Genomic DNA, 13,289 nt, shown 5'->3' with positions numbered 1-13,289 from the left:
TGTGGCGCGACCATTCCCCATGAGGGGCGCTTTCTCACTCTCCTCTTTCTCCCTATTCTCTCTGCAGCAAGTATATGCACACTCCAGCAGGAGGGAGGGAGGGAGGGAAGAAGGAAGGAAGGAAGAAAATAATGGAGCCTCATCAAAACTTACGTTCGAATACTTCCTTGGAGGTTGCAATCCCGAGGAGACAGGAGTTGCGCGGGGATCGTAGGGGTGGGTGGAGGTGAAACAAATCAAGGAAAGAAAGAGAAGCTACAAAGAGCCTGAACTGACTGTAACTTCAGGGAGACACACGGCTGGCTGCTGATCCCTAGGACCTCTGCAGAGAAGCTGCATAAAACAGCCCTCTGGGAGAAGGAAAGCAAAGTACCTGATCCCCTGTCTTTCATTCATCAAAGCCTGCCCAATGGCATGGATCCCCACACTTCTGAACTGCATTACCTGGACCCCACATACAGTTTCTGGAGAGGTCAGAGGCTTCAACAGTTCCATTCAGATCAAACGTCTGCCCCAGAGCTGGACCAGCACCCTCCTGAGGAGCACAATGGGGACCTTCCTCTAATCAGCCCTCACCCAGCAAAGCAAGAAACATCAGCAGAGCTTGGAGATGTACCCTGGAGACAGTGACCTGGCTGGCTGACTGTGGGAGCCATCCCTGCAGAAGTGTGACCTGCAGCCAGGGACCACTACCTGGGGCTGGTGGGGCCAGTAGCTACGGGTTGTTCCATACACTGGGTCTGGAATGATGTGCTATAATGAATAGCCATCTAAACTGAAAGAACAATTTTGTTTTTTAAATTCTTCCACAGATACGCTGAGGAAACATCCAACAAACCATTTCTATCCATTAAATCCGTTCATGTGGTGATGTCACCTGACCTTTACATAATAAACAAGCTCAGATATGTGAGGTTTAGTGCTGCCTCAGGCCGAGATGTGTGTGGGTAGTTCTGTACATAAACAAACTCTACACCTCCACACGATACCGTCCTTTGAACAGATCTCAGGGCAAATTCATGACCCAACCAGCATGGCACAGATATAACCCTTCAGAAAACAATAAATTATAGTTAAAATTTGAAATCTCTAGAATCCTACCCTCTGAGACATCAATGCGAAAGTGTCACAGTTCAGGGGAACTGAAAAAAAGAAAAAAACACATCTCTGTGTTTTATTTTATTTTATTTTTTAGGGAGATTTTATTTTATTTTATTTTATTTTTTTACTATAGGGCATGTGTATTCACTGGAGAGACAGAGAAAGACAGAGAGACAGAAAGTGAGAAATCACCTCCCCAAGAGGATGACCATGCCACAATCTCTTCTCCTCCAGTCTCCTCTCAGGATTTTGGGCATGCACACAGACATGCCCAGCCTGAGTTTGAAGCCACCAGGTCTAGGACTCGAACTGTGGTTGACTACGTGGGAGTCCAATAACATAACCATTACACCATCTGCTGGTCCCACATCTCTGTGGTTTATAATGCTGACATCTTTTGTCTGTTTGGTTGGTGTTTGTTTGTTTATTTTTAGGTTTTTGCCATAGGGTGCATGTTCCCCCCAGAAAGAGACAAAGAGAGAGACAGTGAGAGGGAAAATGAGAAAACACACACACACACACACACACACACACACACACACACTCACACACACACACACACCCAGGGGAGAGGATCACACCTCAATCCCTTCTCCTCCATTGTCCTCCTGAGATTTTGGGCATACATGCACGTACACTTGCCTGGCATGAGTTTTCAAGCCACTGGGTCCAGGTCTCAAACCACGGTCAGCTATGTAGGAGTCCGTCACCATAACCACCATACCACTTGCTGGTCCCATAGTATGCATTTTTTTTTAAGCTTCTAAATTTACTATATGCTTTCACATGTATAATCTTTCTTAAGCCTCATAACCACTCAAGGAGGTAGGGGATATTATTGCCCCCATTGCAGATGAGGAAACTAATGCACAAAGATATGTACTGCCATAGCCAGGGTCTGAACTCTGGTAGTCTGACCTCAGAGCCCCCACACTCTCAGTCACTCAACAGCAATGTCAGTTTCTTCAAGAAATGGGAGATACCGAGCAGCACGCAGCACAGCACCTCTGCCTGCATGCAGTTCACACTCTCGAGGACAGACAGACATTGAGCAAGTAATTAAAATCAGCAAAGGAAAAGCAGGGGCCCGTGAAAGTCACTCCTGGGCCTACTAAAAAGGTTATGGCGAGAACATCAACTATCAAGGTCAAATCCATAAGTACACACACTCAGAAGAAAAGACAAGATAGGAAGCCCTGATTTCTGGTATTACACATATATTGGATTGTCAGAAAAGTCATGACATGTTTTTTCTTTGTAAAAATGCATCACGACTTTTCCATCCGCACAACATATTATAAGTAAAGTGGTCATTTTCCAAGCCAAATAGGCTTTGGTGATTTTTTTCCCCGTATGTTAACTAAGTTACATTAAAAATTACCCAGGCTTTACAATTTGGTGATATTAATTATATATTTGTTTAACTAGCTTAATTTTAGAAAGACAAAATATACAAATTCTGGCACTGCTTTAAAAAATACAAAAATCCTGGTCATTTTAACTATAAGATAGTTATTTCACATAGATAACCATGGGATCAATGGATAAACCTCATACTATAGAATAAAGTTTCTAAAAAAGGACTTTTTGGCTTTGTTAGAGGAGAGAGTTTACATGGCCATAAAGAGCCCAGATTTTGAAGTCAGATCAAGCTGGACTGAAGGCTGACTCTGTCACTTACTACATATTATGAGGCAGGTGTCTTGGCCTCTGCAAGTCTTGATTCCTTCATCTGTAAACTGATTAAAATGGTTCAGGGGGCACCAGCAGTTGGTGTAATGGCTATGTTGCTGGACTCCCATGTAGTCGACTACAGTTCAAGGCCTGGACGCGGTGGCTTCAACTCACGCCGGGCATGTGTATGTGCATGCCCAAGGTCCCTAGAGGAGAATAGAGGAGAAGGGATTGCAGCGTGGCCATTTCTCTGGAGGATGATTTCTCGCTTTCTATCTCTCTGCCTCTCTGTCTTTCCAGCGAGTGCTCATACCCTATAGCAAAAACCTCTCCAAAAAAAAAAAAAAACGGTTCAGAGGCCAGACCATGGTGCAGCAATAAAATGTAACATTTTTGCAAGGCAATCCCACGTGGGATGGTGCCAGGTTCATGTCCAGAGACTTCCATGAATCTGCCAGGCACATGCCTGCCCAATATCTGGGGCTGGCTGAAGGCTGGGAGCGGATTGTGGCATCAAGGGCCTGTGGGGGATCCTGCCTCTATCTCTGTCTCTATGTCTTTCTCACTCAAGGAAGAAATAAATAAGGAAACTTTTTTGGGGGAAAAAATGGTCCCTACATCAAAGAAATGTTGTGAAGATTAAATGAGAAAAATGCATATTAAGTGATTACACAGTTCTTCAGCCAAAGAAAGCATCTAATGTATGTGAGCTGCTATCATTAATATTATTCTAAGTAGTTTTTTATATTATAAGAAATGGAAAGAGAAAAAAGGATTAAATCAAGAGCATGTGAATGAGATGCCTGAATTGTGTTGGAGAACATGGCCTCAAAGAGCCACCTGATGGGACCAAGGTCGGCAGAGCAGAAAGAACTGTAAGGAGAATGGAAGCTGACTGGTTAGACATCACTTCATTGTCTATGTTTGAGAAGACAGAACCTTGATGTGGACGATCTGAGGTCCACATCTGGCTTTCTTTCATGCCCGACTGGCACCTAGAACATGTCAGTGGGGAGAAGGAACTACTGCACCAACACTTGCTTCTGCTCCATGATGCCCACCTGCCCTTACCTCTGTCCACTAGGTAAAGCAAACCTCAGCTTAGAATCACATGATAAAAGCTATAAGATGGAAGGGGACCCAGAAACTTTCTAAACTGTTGATTTCTAAGTTCTTAAGCCACAATAATTTTTCTTAAAAGAAAAGTGAGGAACCAGCAGGTGGTATAGTGATTAAGATGCTGGATGCCCATGTGGTCGATCGTGGTTTGAGTCCCAGACCTGGAGGCTTAAATCTTACGTTGGGTGCATGTGTGTGTGTGCCCAAAATCCTAAGAGGATAGTGGAGGAAAAGGGATTGTAGAGTGGCTATCCCCCTGGGGGAAGGGGTGATTTTTCACTTTCTGTCTTTCTGTCTTTCTCTGTCTCTCCAATGAGTGCATCCACTATATAGCAAAAAAGTCTTTCAAAAAAACAAACAAACAAAACAGTAAAGTAAAAATGTGCAGCTACTCAGACCCCATAGATAGGGTCCCAGAGCCGAGGCAGCTGCAGTCTACACATGCCTGTCCCACATCCCTACTGAGGCTCCAGAAGCACAGCCTGAAGGCACTGGTAAGGTCTTACTCTTTAGTTTTAGAGATGTGGAAACTGCAGGTCATAAAAGAAAGGGGACTTCCACAGATCTCTAGGGCTAAGGGACAAAACTGGACTCCAGCCTTAGCAAATGGCCAGTCGGAATCTCAATACCACTAAAGGCTATCTCCTTGACTCACATACCAAAATGATAAGTAAGAAAGTAAACTATGTTCAACAAAAATAGGCCTTGGGTCCACCCCATATCATAGTAGTTAAGCTCTGTGCATCCGGAAATGGATCCCACGAGGCCAACCACAGAGTTCAAATCCTAACCCCAGTGGCTTGAGGGACACAATGGCTGTGTGAGCATGTATGGCCAAAGTCCTGACAGAAAGAGAAATGGAGGAAAAGGGTTGTGGCATGACCACATTCCACTGTAGGGTGTTTTCACCCTCTTTATCTCTCATTCTCTCTCTGGGGAGTACACACACCCTCTGGCAATAAAATAAAATTAAAAAAAAAAAGAGATAAATATGCCCCATCACAGGAAAACATGAGAAAGTGGAAGGCACTGGGAACCAACAGTTAGCGTAATGGCTATGTTGCTGGACTCCCACGTAGCCGACCATGGTTCGAGTCCCAGACCCGGTGGCTTAAACTCACACCGGGCGCATGTGCGTGCGTGCCCAGGATCCCGAGAGGAGAATGGAGGAGAAGGGATTGCAGCGTGACCATCCCCCCTGGGGGGTGATTTCTTCCTTTCTGTCTCTCTGTCTCTCTCTGTCTGCCTGGGGAGCACACGCGCCCTATAGCGAAAAGAACTCTCAAGCAAAAAAAAAAAAAAAAGAAAGAAAGAAAGAGGAAGGCAGTAAATGCTGGCAGCTTGGACTCCACTCATCTGCATTTGAGCACAACATCGGCTCCATCTATGGCTGACCACAGTTACCAAAACAGTTTTTTGAGCATTAAAACAAATTAAGCCAAAAATAATAATAAAAGACTTCACAGTGAAAGCCTAACAGATTCACATTTACAAGGATATGGCATATCCACACACACAATTACACTTCCAGGAACTTAAGTCACATTAATGAAACTGTGGGGGAATGAGAAAAGGGACCGAGTAGCCAACAAAATTAACCACAGTGACTAACAGATAAATTAGAGTCTTATGATGCTGGGCATGATTTAGAGTTCCATTCACAGAACCCTAACTTAGAGCCTCTGGTCGTACTTTAAAATGTCTACATTTTTAAATCAAAGGTCAAGTCGAGCGCTTCCTTCCCAGGAAGAGTTCAAGGTTCATATCATCACGTGTAAATTATTGTCTAAAGTACTATAACGTCCCTGTACTTGAGACACCAGTGCTGTACACAGAGACCACACAACTCGGCTCCACACTAGGTCTGAGTCTATGGCCATAAACCCAGAAGACTGGATCCTAAAGCCTGTGAGGCCCCACTAGTCTACACTGCATTTTCACCTTTTTATTTCATAGGAAGATTTGTAGTAGCCAGAGACAAACTATCCAGTAGTTTGACACAGATTCTCTCCTGGCCTCATCTGTATCACATCCCTTAAAAGTGTCTCACCTCTTCCAGTTTGAAAACTGCTCCGACGTATGGCTGGATACGCCCTTCCTGGCAGTACTGAAGAGCTGAGGACAGGCTCTTGGAGAAGACGGGAAAGTTCTGGTTTTGGTATCGACCCCAGTACAACCCCATGGCAGAGATATTCTTAAGGAGCAAATGGTTAGCAGGCACAGATGCAATGGTTCCTCCGGCAAAACCTACCACCACGACTCTGCCCTCCCATGCCAGGCTGGGGAGAAAAGAAGAAAAGAAATGATAAAAAGCAGTGTATATTCGCATCCATTAGGATGGCTACTATCCAAAAAATAAGAATAATAATAACAAGGATTAGTGAAATGTGGAGAAATTAGAGCTTTTTTACACTGTTGGTAAGATTACAAAAGATGCAGCTGCTGTGGGAAACAGTAGGAAGATCCTTCAAAAAATTAAAAATCAGTTCAGCAATTCCACTTCTGGTACATATCCAAAAGAATAGAAAGCAGGATCGCGACGAGATATTTGCATACCCACACGTAGAGCAGTGATGACTATTCCCCACAGCCAAGAGGCAGAAGCAATCCAAGTGTCCACAGTAGATTTATGGACAGACAAAATGTGGTGATATTTACAATGGAATACTAATCATAGCACATGCAATAATATGGATGAACCTTGAGCGCATTATGCTAAGTGAAATAAGCCAGACGTGAAAAGACAAATACCGTATGATGTCATTTTTATGAGGTATCTAGAATAGTCAAATTTATAGAAACAGAGGGGCCAGCAGGTGGCATGGTAGCTAAGCTGCTGGGCTCACACATGGCTATCCACAGTTCAAGTCCTGGGCCTGGTGGCTTTCTTTCTCTTTTTTACACTGTTGGTAAGATTACAAAAGATGCAGCTGCTGTGGGAAACAGTAGGAAGATCCTTCAAAAAATTAAAAATCAGTTCAGCAATTCCACTTCTGGTACATATCCAAAAGAATAGAAAGCAGGATCGCGACGAGATATTTGCATACCCACACGTAGAGCAGTGATGACTATTCCCCACAGCCAAGAGGCAGAAGCAATCCAAGTGTCCACAGTAGATTTATGGACAGACAAAATGTGGTGATATTTACAATGGAATACTAATCATAGCACATGCAATAATATGGATGAACCTTGAGCGCATTATGCTAAGTGAAATAAGCCAGACGTGAAAAGACAAATACCGTATGATGTCATTTTTATGAGGTATCTAGAATAGTCAAATTTATAGAAACAGAGGGGCCAGCAGGTGGCATGGTAGCTAAGCTGCTGGGCTCACACATGGCTATCCACAGTTCAAGTCCTGGGCCTGGTGGCTTTCTTTCTCACTTTCTCTCTCTTTCTCTCTCTATTTCTCTGCCACTCTCTGGTGAGCCCTGCAGCAAATTAAATAATAAATAAAATTAAATAAATAATTCTAAAAAAAGTTATAGAAAGAAAAAGAATAGTTTCTACCAGGAGCTGGGGAGTCAGGAGAAAGTAAAATTATTTAAAAGGAATAGAGTTTGGGGCCAGCAGATGGCGTAGCGGTTACGTCACTGCACTTCCACAAGGCTGACCACCATTCAGGTCCCAGATCTGGTGGCTTGAAACTCATGCTGGGCTTGCATGCATGCCCAAGATCCCAGGAGGAGAATGGAAAAGAAAGAATTGTGGTGCGGCCATCCTCATATGGGATGATTTCTCACTTTTCCTCTCACTGTCTTTATTTCTGTCTGCCTCTTATTTTCTGTCTAGCACCCTAAAGACAAAAACCTCTAAAAAATAAATTAAAATAAATAAAATACAGAGTTTCAGATTTGAAAGATGAAAAATTCTCTAGATCTATCACACAATAATGTGAATATATTTAACACTACTGAAATGTACACTTAAAAATGGTTAAGATGGTAAATTGCATGTTTTACAAAAAAAAGTAGAGTAAAAGAAAAGCAATATACATTCATTCGTAAAGACAGAAAGAACAGAAGTGGTTTAGAGGAAGAAAGAAAAATGTAGTTATTATGTAATGAGTACAGAGTATTTGTTGGGGATAGGTACACAATTATGAGATTAATGATATACTTACAAAGTAAGTGTAAATATTCGTTATGTATATTTTAACATGACTTTTTTTTAAAAAAAAGCAACAAGCATTAAGTCCACAGCTAGGAACTCATTTTGACCTTACAAAAACTGGCAGGGGTGAACCATTCTTTACTTACCTGGGTCCTTTGAAGGAAAAATATAAAATCAAGCCATAAGCAAGGCATTAGGGAGCCAGAGGAATATGCAGTGTACAAGGGGACCCACTTTGAATCTAGGCTGTCTATTTAACTGCCTTGACCACGCTGTGGAAGAATATTTGGTATAAACTAATGTCATTAGGAAGTAAGAACAAGAGGATAGACATTTTAATGGAGGTTCATTTGCTTCATACAAAGACTTACTACAGCATTCCTTTAAGTCACATGCTTGTCTTTGTTTTTGTTTTTGTTATGAGTGTGTTGGCCAGAGAGAGACAGGGGCCTGGGGAGTGAGATCATCCCCCTAGGAGGCATGGCCACGCCATAATCCTTTTTCCTCTGGTGTGATTTTTTTTTTCTTTTTGAGAGGCTTTTGCCATAGGGCACATGCGCTCACTAGACAGACATAGAGAGACAGAAAGCTAGAAATCACCCCCCAGGGGGGATGGCCACACTGCAATCCCTTCTCCTCCATTCTCCTCTAGGGATCTTGGGCACGCACGCACGCACACACATGCGCCCAGCGTGAGTTTTAAGCCTCCGGGTCTGGGACTCGAACTGCAGTCAACTACATGGGAGTCCAGAGACATAGCTACTACGCTAACTGCTGGTCCCCTGGTGTGATTTTTAAGTCATCGGGTCCAAGACTTAAACCACAAAGCTGGCTATGTGGGATCCAGCACCTTAACCTCCATGCCACCTGCTGGCCTAGTAATGTGTTGGTTTTATTTAGCACTTTTTTTTTTTTAAGCTATTTTTAAGAATTTTTTTTTTAATTTGACCAAAGAGAGAAAGGGAAAGTAAGAAAGCAAACCAGCAGATCTAAGACTCAAACCTCCCACCCACTCAGGCCCCAACCACCATGCCACCTGTCAGCCCCAACATGCTTCTTTAGAGAATTTTGAATAATCTACCAAAATTCAGTTTCACTACACCCTGTTATAAAAAGTACCATTCAGTGCATGCTAAGCAACGAGCTACAAACACAATTTTTATAAACATCTTTGATATAAAATATGTGTATGTTTGTTTGATTTGTTTTTTGCTCCTCTTTAGAACAAAAAATGAGAAGCAGTTATCAAAACATGAGTATCCCACAAGCAAAAAGGAAGGCAAGAGAAGGGTGCATTTCACTGGTTCTCCATCCTGGCTCTCCACTTAGTCCACACATGCCTCCTTGGCTTCTCTAAGCACATTTCCTGGCTCGGCACAGTAACATCAACTCACATGCCGCCTGCCTCGTGGCTCAGAAACCAAAGAACCAACTGGATCCCTTCTGTGGGGAGGCTGTTGTCTCTGTTTCTGTTTCTTCTACTTTAAACTGAGATAAACCACAAAATGATGCTTGCCAGGATGACATGAGAAATTAAATCAATGCTATCGGAGTACTCCAGGCTCCCTGGTTGAAAACAGGAGAATCGGTGTGATACAATAGTCCCACTCTATCTCCAGTGATATGTTTTTTTTTAATAAAAACAAATCAAGGAAACACCTACACTGCCGGCTGCTTCAGAAACCAGCCGGATCACAAGAGCCTGGGCCTTGGTGCACTGTGAACTGGGAAGGAGGGGACCGTCACCCCAGTAATCCTAACATCTGAACAATGATCTCCTCCAGAGGCCCCCACATGCATGCAATAAAGGAGTTTGTGGGGGCCGGCATAGCTGAATTTGACACATGTATAATTTCTAAAGCATTTGACATTGCCAACTAAAGAGACTGCAGTCATTTTTTGGATATTTTCCAGTTGGGTATTTTGTTTTTGCTATATTTAAGCATTTCCTGATTTTCTCTGCTTCTATTCCTTTCCTCCCACCCACTCAGCTGTTCTCAGTGATGCTGATGCCTACAGGAGAAGTGAACAGCCAAAACGACAGAGAAGCAAGACCAGAGGAAGACAGAGGTCGGAACTCTCCCACAGAGGCCCAGCTCTAGCCCTCTCCCGACAGCCCCGCTTCATGCACCTGCGGAGAGTCTCCAGGAAGACGTCTCCTCCCACCATGTCGATAGCCACGTTCACCCCACCACCACCTGCCAGCTTCTTCACCGCCTCGGTCAGGCTACCCCGACTGTAGTTCACGCTGGATTGGGCACCCCTCTGTACCGCCAGCTTGCACTTCTCGTCACTTCCGGCCACAGCTATTACCTGCAGAAAGAATGAACACAAGGTCTCTGAGGTCCAGAACATGTCCCAAGAGGAGCAGCCCTTCTACCCAGCCTCCAGCCAGAGGGTACTACTCAAGGAGCACGACCTTGCTGCTCGGGCGTCGGCCCCACCCCACACACAGGCCATCCCACTGATCACTCCATACCCACTGACCAGGAGGCCCACATTCTAGGAATCCTGGAACCCCAACAGGTCTAGCTAAGAAGATACTCAGCTTGTTACAAATGCCGACAAACCCCATCATTTACTCCGCACCTACTATGTGTCAAGTAATAAGGATACAAGCTGGATACAAAGCATAAAAGCCACAATAGCAGGATAAAGCAGCAGGACAGGGCAGTACAGAAAGTTCCAGAAGTGCAGACAAGAGTTACACAATCGAGATACAGAAGATCAGGAAAGGCTTCCCAGAGGGTAAAACATGACTCAGCAGAAAGATCTTTTCTTCTTTTGAATAATTACTCACTTAACTTTATTTATCATGATTACTACTTTTTAAACCAGAGACAGAGAGAGAGAAAGTGAGAAGCAAGTCACCAGGTCTGGGACTCAAACCACAGTCAACCATGTGGGAGTCCAGTACTTTAAACACCACACTACCTGCCAACCCAAGCAGCAAGATCTTGAAGTTACACAGAACTTGGCTCAAATCTAACACATTGTGTAACCATTTGCCAGACACCAGTCAACAAGTTTTACATATATTCACAACTCATTTAATCGTATTAGCCCAGTGACATATGTGCTATTCTTATTCCTGGTTTTTTGTTTTGTTTTGTTTTTAGAGAGATTTTTGCTACAGGACATGTACACTCGGTGGAGAGACAGAGACAGACAGAAAGTGAGGAATCACTTCCCCAGATGGCCATGCCTCAATCCCTTATTTTTTATTTTTTGGGGGGATTTTGGGTATACATATACACACTCCCGGCATAAGTTTTAAGTCACCAGGTCCAGGACTTGAACCACAGTTGACTATATGGGAGTCGAGCAATGTAACCATTATGCCATCTGCTGGTCCCTATTACCCCTGTTATAAAGTTGAAGAAACTGAGGCAAAAGAAGTAACCTGTCCAAGGAAGGTCGCAGTTAATGGAGGACTGGGACTAAGTGTGGACTCCAGAGTCCACGCCTCTAATCCCTATTCTTCCTGTCAGCTTCTCTAGGTTTTAGTTAACTACTCAAGGAGCACGACCTTGCTGCTCGGGCGTCGGCCCCACCCCACACACAGGCCATCCCACTGATCACTCCATACCCACTGACCAGGAGGCCCACATTCTAGGAATCCTGGAACCCCAACAGGTCTAGCTAAGAAGATACTCAGCTTGTTACAAATGCCGACAAACCCCATCATTTACTCCGCACCTACTATGTGTCAAGTAATAAGGATACAAGCTGGATACAAAGCATAAAAGCCACAATAGCAGGATAAAGCAGCAGGACAGGGCAGTACAGAAAGTTCCAGAAGTGCAGACAAGAGTTACACAATCGAGATACAGAAGATCAGGAAAGGCTTCCCAGAGGGTAAAACATGACTCAGCAGAAAGATCTTTTCTTCTTTTGAATAATTACTCACTTAACTTTATTTATCATGATTACTACTTTTTAAACCAGAGACAGAGAGAGAGAAAGTGAGAAGCAAGTCACCAGGTCTGGGACTCAAACCACAGTCAACCATGTGGGAGTCCAGTACTTTAAACACCACACTACCTGCCAACCCAAGCAGCAAGATCTTGAAGTTACACAGAACTTGGCTCAAATCTAACACATTGTGTAACCATTTGCCAGACACCAGTCAACAAGTTTTACATATATTCACAACTCATTTAATCGTATTAGCCCAGTGACATATGTGCTATTCTTATTCCTGGTTTTTTGTTTTGTTTTGTTTTTAGAGAGATTTTTGCTACAGGACATGTACACTCGGTGGAGAGACAGAGACAGACAGAAAGTGAGGAATCACTTCCCCAGATGGCCATGCCTCAATCCCTTATTTTTTATTTTTTGGGGGGATTTTGGGTATACATATACACACTCCCGGCATAAGTTTTAAGTCACCAGGTCCAGGACTTGAACCACAGTTGACTATATGGGAGTCGAGCAATGTAACCATTATGCCATCTGCTGGTCCCTATTACCCCTGTTATAAAGTTGAAGAAACTGAGGCAAAAGAAGTAACCTGTCCAAGGAAGGTCGCAGTTAATGGAGGACTGGGACTAAGTGTGGACTCCAGAGTCCACGCCTCTAATCCCTATTCTTCCTGTCAGCTTCTCTAGGTTTTAGTTACCCTACTGGTAAAATAAGACTTACGACAAAAATTAAATGAGGACCAGCCTTGTGGCATAGCAGTAATGTGCTGTTCAGGAGAGGCGGGATCCCACATGGCAAATACGGTTCAAGTCCCCATCCTGGTCAGCCTGAGATGTGCCAGGTATGTGTGCGAATGCCCAGGGTCCAAGGTAAGGGGCTGAAGGACTGAAGGAAGGAATCACAGTATAACCAGACCTATGGAGGCCACAGCACTCTCTCTTTCTCTTCCTCTTTCTTTCTCTTGTGCATGCACACACTTTATCATGAATAAGGAAAAAGCAACTGGAAAACTATGCGAGAGTACTTAGAAAACAAACTGTTAGCAAAATTGAAGCTACTGTTATACACATGCACTCTTTTACCCTAATTAAAACTCCTCAGACCAGGACCAGCAGATGGCATAATGGTTATTATGACTCCCATATAGTCCACTGTGGCTCATGTCCCAGACCCGCCTAGTACATGTGTGTGTGCCCAAGATCCCAAGAGGAGGCTGGATGAGAGGAGAATAGAAGAGAATAGATTACAGGACCAGCAGGTGGCATGGTGGTTAAGGCGCTGGACACTCCCACATGGCCGACCAGAGTTCGAGTCCTGAATCTGGTGGCCTGCTTTCTCACTTCCTCTCTCTCTCA

The 13,289-nt window shown here is 43.8% G+C and overlaps 1 protein-coding gene across 2 annotated transcripts in view; it reads right to left on the bottom strand.

Annotated features, from left to right (window-relative positions):
• The window catches only part of LOC102496690 (quinone oxidoreductase-like protein 2), a 34,419-nt gene that overhangs the window by 9,825 nt on the left and 11,305 nt on the right, over window positions 1–13,289 (bottom strand). The window contains exons 8-9 of one of the 2 annotated variants that reach the window (XM_006165290.3): window positions 10,142–10,323; window positions 5,945–6,173 (exon numbers count right to left, since the gene is read on the bottom strand). In XM_006165290.3, coding sequence (XP_006165352.1) covers window positions 5,945–6,173; window positions 10,142–10,323 — 411 coding nt within the window. The remainder of the gene's footprint in view (window positions 1–5,944; window positions 6,174–10,141; window positions 10,324–13,289) is intronic. The other variant, XM_006165292.3, reaches the window with a different exon arrangement.

The sequence above is a fragment of the Tupaia chinensis genome, unplaced genomic scaffold (assembly GCF_000334495.1).
Source record: "Tupaia chinensis unplaced genomic scaffold, TupChi_1.0 Scaffold143876_1, whole genome shotgun sequence".
In the NCBI taxonomy this organism is placed as follows: domain Eukaryota; kingdom Metazoa; phylum Chordata; class Mammalia; order Scandentia; family Tupaiidae; genus Tupaia; species Tupaia belangeri.
This window is presented reverse-complemented; position numbering and strand designations above follow the sequence as displayed.